Source organism: Mixophyes fleayi, chromosome 4 (genome assembly GCF_038048845.1).
Source record: "Mixophyes fleayi isolate aMixFle1 chromosome 4, aMixFle1.hap1, whole genome shotgun sequence".
Lineage (NCBI taxonomy): Eukaryota > Metazoa > Chordata > Amphibia > Anura > Limnodynastidae > Mixophyes > Mixophyes fleayi.
This window is the reverse complement of record NC_134405.1, coordinates 7,927,445-7,933,237: the sequence shown is the minus strand read 5'-3', so window position 1 is coordinate 7,933,237 and position 5,793 is coordinate 7,927,445. Positions and strand designations below refer to the sequence as shown.

At 34.5% G+C, this 5,793-nt stretch overlaps 1 protein-coding gene across 1 annotated transcript in view; it reads right to left on the bottom strand.

The window, feature by feature from the left end:
• Window positions 1-1,959: 1,959 nt before the first annotated feature.
• LOC142149622 (uncharacterized) overlaps window positions 1,960-5,793 on the bottom strand; it is a 276,122-nt gene continuing 272,288 nt past the window's right edge. The window contains 2 exon segments of the mRNA XM_075204945.1: window positions 1,960-2,219; window positions 2,300-2,366. Of these exon segments, the coding sequence (XP_075061046.1) occupies window positions 1,960-2,219; window positions 2,300-2,366 (327 nt within the window).

Here is a 5,793-nt window from a genome sequence, read left to right as displayed (position 1 = left end):
GTTTGACAACAAATTAGTTGTTGAAAGTTTCTCCAATTCAAAAATGAAGGTGGCTACTATACAGAAGAATTGATCCCTGTAGTATATATGACTTGTAGGTGATATTTTTTGGGAACACTCAGATGCTCAGAGAACAAGGACCTTTCCCAGATGTCTTCTGTTATTAATGGGAATCCTGCTCATAGATTCACCTGTAAGCAAAATTAATGTTAAAATGAATGTTACATTAATGAAACTACTTTAACAATGGTAGTAGTATATTGGATAAGGAAGTATTTTATACACAAACAAGTATGATTCAGACATTGACCATTGATTTTATTTTTGCCTACAGAAAACATACATACTGATATAAAAACTGTGAAGGCCTATCTGTACACCGCAGGCTCACTATTAATTAAGCAGCTTACATAATTAGATGTAGGTGTTACTCATGTGAATAAAATTCAAAATAAGTACACTAAAGAAGAAAAAGTGTTAAAAATGAGGCACTCTGGAGTCATGTAAATATATAATCAGTAAATCATGTGGCAGCAACCTAAAGGGGGGTCCTAACCAGTACTAGAAACGTGTACATAATAAAGTGACCACTAAGTGCATATCTATATATCTTCACAGGAATACAATTTGTGACATTAACTGATTACACAATATTAGTGATAAACAAATAAAAATCAAATAAATTAACACCATACAGAAGGCTGCTCATTCCTTGAACACCTGTTCCAATTATATACATCTGCATAGAATCACACAAAAAGCACCAAACAGTGTAGTGTTATCAAACAAATTTAAATAAACAGTGATGTGCTCTAAGCAATACCCATATACCAAAAGAAATTGGATATAAATCTTATCTAAGATTTCTGTTGCCTTCTTCAAGTATTTAGTTAAAGATTCTCTTAAAAAAATGTTCTGTTTTGACCATAAAAAAGATAGAGAATATCATAGTGTAGCACTAAGTTTTTTGCTTTTCATTGTTTGAGTGTTTGTGTGATAAATACATATATATATTGTGTGATATAGATAGATAGATAGATAGATAGATAGATTGATTTTTGGCTCATGAAACTATTTTTACCTATAATCTTAATTGTACAACAAAATTGTTTTGTTAGATTATGGTAGAACAGATTTATAGCAATACAATATCTATAGCATAATAAATATTAACAATATCAATAAAATTATATTGCTGTTCCATATAATGATACCGCTCCAAGACATGATCTCCTACAATGAAATATTTATAAATGTCCGATTCAATTTGATATCAGCTAGACAGGAGTATCAACAAGTTCAGTCTCCTAGAGTATATCTTATTCTCCACTACCGTATAATTAATGCCTGAATCCGTGGATATTAGCAAAATACTTGCATTTGTAGATTCCACGTGGGGAGTATCAAACGACTAACTCCGTCTCTGCATCTCTTAGCTAATTGCTCCGTGGAGGTGAGGGGTGCACCTCTCAGGGCTCCGAGTAACACCCAAAGGATCCGGTGCTATGTTCCGCTTTGATACACTGAGGAGATTTTTCAAGCTTAGACCTTACGAATTGTAATCTAAAATGTTGACAAGTATGTTATACAATGGTTATCTCATAAAACTATTGAGGCCTTAATCTTAAGTAATTGTGCAATAAAAGGCTTTTATGATTATCGCAGATCTAAATTATTCCTGTACTTACATATATGACTCATACTTTTAGGTGTTAAACTAGAAATGTCCATAAATATGCTTTCGAATATATTACAAATGTACAATAATATTTGTAATAGTTCAGGAATATCTAACCACACTGCAACCATAGTATAAAGCAGATACATATAATGTACAGTGTCTTATCAGGATTTTTAAAGTACAACACATATAAACCCAGCTTTGTTTTACAACACAATATTCACTAATAGAAAATATAATGTACAGAATATACAATGTACAGTAGTGTACCCTAATAATTATAATGCTGTTAGATTCCATTTCTGGGTAAATAATTTGATACATTTAGAGCATTTAAATGTTTTTTCTCCTGTGTGAATCCTCTGATGTTTTACAAGATATGTCTTTTGGGTAAAACACTTGCTACATTCATAGCATTTAAATGGTTTCTCTCCTGCGTGAATCCTCTGATGTGCAACAAAATTGGAATTCTTGGTAAAACACTTGCTACATTCAGAGCATTTAAATGGTTTTTCTCCTGTGTGAATCCTCTGATGTCAAGTTTTGATTTTTGGGTAAAACAATTGTTACATTCACAGCATTTTAATGGTTTCATTTTTTTGTGAGTCCTCTAAAGTATATTCAGTTGTGATTTATAAGTAAAACTTTTGTCACATTCAGAGCACAGATAGGACTTCTGTCCACTTATTGAGAAAGAACTTATTTGTAGAAGGTTTTATCTATTGAATGAAATTTGATTGTATGAACCAAAAAGAGTTTATGTAGAATGAATGTCTGTTGTCTATATGACTTGTCGATGAGGGTATATTTATGGAATGCTCAGAGTACAAGGTGCTTTCCGAAATGTCTCTTGTTTTTAGAGTGATCCCGTTCATTAATTCACCTATGAGAAAAAAACATGTTTATATTAAGAAGCCTATAACATTAATTAATCTATTTTAACAGTACTAGTGTTATGTTGTGTAAGGAATACAAAGATATGTTATACACTAACAAATATGACCCAATCATTGACCATTGGATTTTTTTTGTGTACATTGCCAAGCAAACATCAATTCTTAAAAGAAAACTATGAAGGCTTATCTGCACACCTACACAAAATTAAAACCTGTGATATATCTGCACAGGTGATTAATTACTCACCACCTTCTCACTATTAAATTAAGTAATTTACATATTTTTTGTAGGTGGTGCTTCTGTGAACAAAATTAACAATAAATAAATTGAAGAAAATGTTTTTAAAATGAGGCAGATAATGATGTGGCAGCAACTTAAAGGTTGATCCTATCCAGTACTAGAAAGGTATACCTGTAAAAGTGGCCACTGAGTGCATATTTATATAATTTGGCTCAGGAAACTATTTGGGCCTTAATCTTAAACAATTGTGCAATTATTTAATTATTATTATTGTTATTATTATTATTATTATTATTATTATTATTATTATTATTATTATTATTCCATACGTATCATCTCAGTTTTCATTTCTATTGAACATGTTTTATATTTTGTATAGAGCTCAATTTAGATATTAATTTGTTTGTGTAGCTTTTGGGATACATTTTATTAATGTTAACCTAAATTATAACCTAGGCTGAAATACATATTTTGTTACTAATTCATTATTATACATCAATAGAAATATTGACGGTATTTATAGTAAAACGGTCCAAACTCTCAGTCTGAGACACACACACACACATATAAATTTCTGATGATTATGTTAATATTTTTAGCATAGTGATACATGTTTATATTTAGTGTAGGAACTGGCTAGAAAAGGCAGAGTTTGGTGTGAGTTGGTCATCTTAGCATGTATTACATTATGTGTAACTGGCATTCCCTGATTTTAAATACAGATTACAGCTTGAATAGCATTAATAATGTCGTTGGTGAGTGCAGAGGATCCTATGTTTATGTAAAAAGCTCCCGTATATTACAAGCAGGACAACACTCAGAATGAGCACAAAATCATAGTTATTAGGTTAATCCAATTGAGTAACGAGCTAATACAAAACACCACAAGAAGTGACAAAAGGACAACCTCTGGATTAACTTGTTGCTCAAATGGATTAACCTAATACTAATATTGTTTAAAAGTTTCCAAATAAAGGGTTACGATGACCAACTACTTATTGAAGCAAGGAGTAAGATCAATTCGATAGACCATAAATCCCTTTTAGAATCTTCTAATAAATCTGACACCAAGGAATTTCAATTAGCCTTTATTACCAATTATAGTAACACACATAGGAAAACTGAGCAAATTATTTCTAAATTCTGGCATATTTAGGCAAAGATATACATCTTGAAGAGATTCTCCCGGACAAACCCTTTTTCATTTATAGAAAATCACGAACTTTGAAAGATAAATTAGTCAAAGGAGCCTCTGTTGAATCTCCAAGACAAGGGAGAATTAAATCCAATGGATTTTATCGCTGTGGACAGTGTCTTCCCTGTAGACAGATCATCAAGGTAGTAAAATAGAAGAATTTCTTGTTCATAATAATTCCTACAAAATAGATTTGTTTATTACTTGTCATTCATGCAATGTAATCTATATAATAGAATGTAAATGTGCATTATGTTACGTGGGAAAAACATCACGTCCGTTAAAAAGTAGAATATACAAACATATTCGAAACATTAAACTAGGATATGAATTGCACTCTCTATCCATGCATTTCAAAGATCACCATAAATGTAACATTAAGGATATTAATAATATTATTGGCATAGATCTGATACAAGGGGATTGAAAATGTAGAGATATTGCTAATAGACTATCACAGAGAGAAATAATGTGGATTTTTAAGTTAAATTCATTAATACCCACAGGATTGAACAAAGAATTTGAATTCAAATGCTTTTTGGAATGAAATATATCTTAACCTTGTTCTTTGCTTATCTTGTTTCAGAAAAAAGAACTATGTATCTATTTATCCTTTCTATTTAATAACATAATGTAGTTTGTTATATAGTGAGGGTTTAATCAAGCCCTTAAGCCTTTTATTCAAGTGTAATCTGGGTAATTTGGATTGCCATTGTCATATAATCATTGACTCATCCCTTATGGGGTGATTCATGACCTCCATAACAAGCACACATAGGATTCAAGGTATATATTTTTTTCTCCTATAGGGATTGGTAAGCTGTAAGACCATGTGACCTCTGTCACAATTATATGCGTACCTGCTATTGTTGGCGCAACTTGGAGGAAGGTGCGGAGTCTAACGTGCCCCTGGTATTCACCAGGAACCCCGGCAAGGAAGTATGGGCTTCGCTGCAGGGACACGCAGGTCGCGGTCCTTCCACGAGTCAACAGCGAGATACAAGGAGAAGTCAGACAGGCCGGGTCAGTAACGTTCTGGTAGTTCCCGGTATACAAGGATGTCCAGGAGAATAGTGAGACAAGCCGGGTCGGAAACGTAGAGGTGGCGCAGTACAGAAGGAGAATCCAAAAGGGGTGGTCCGGGTCAAAGGGTCACAGGCAGCACTGGAATAGTCAGGAACAAGGTAGAATACTGGTACACACACAATATGCTGGAGGCAGGATGACCTGATACTCTGGCACAGGGGTCAGGACAGGAAGTGCTATATAAAGCCCAGGGGACCAAAAGGCAGGGATGGGCGGCACCTAATTAGCGCTACAGCACTATCCAATAGTGTCCTGAAAAGGCAGCCCTAATTAGCACTGCTGTGCTGATCCATAGCCAACGGGACGCACATGCTCCAATGGAACTTCTGCGTCTGGTTGCTAAGCAACCAGATGCACCGGGAGATGACACAGACGGCCGCCCTGCGAGACAGCAGGACGGCGCCTGACAGTATACCCTCCTCTTCTTCCCTCTCCTCTTGTTTGGAGAAATTTTTTAAGAACCCTAGGAGCATGGAAATCTTGCTTGTCCACCCATGATCTTTCCTCTGGACCATATCCTTTCCAATGGACGAGATATTGCTGTCTCTCATGAAGAGTACGAGAGGCCAAGATTCGATTGATCTCAAATTCTGTTCCGGCAGAAGTTTGTATTGGTGGAGGCCGACAAGGAGGTCGGAAGAATTCATTGAGCACCAGTGGTCGCAGTAAGGATACGTGGAAGGTGTTAAGACAT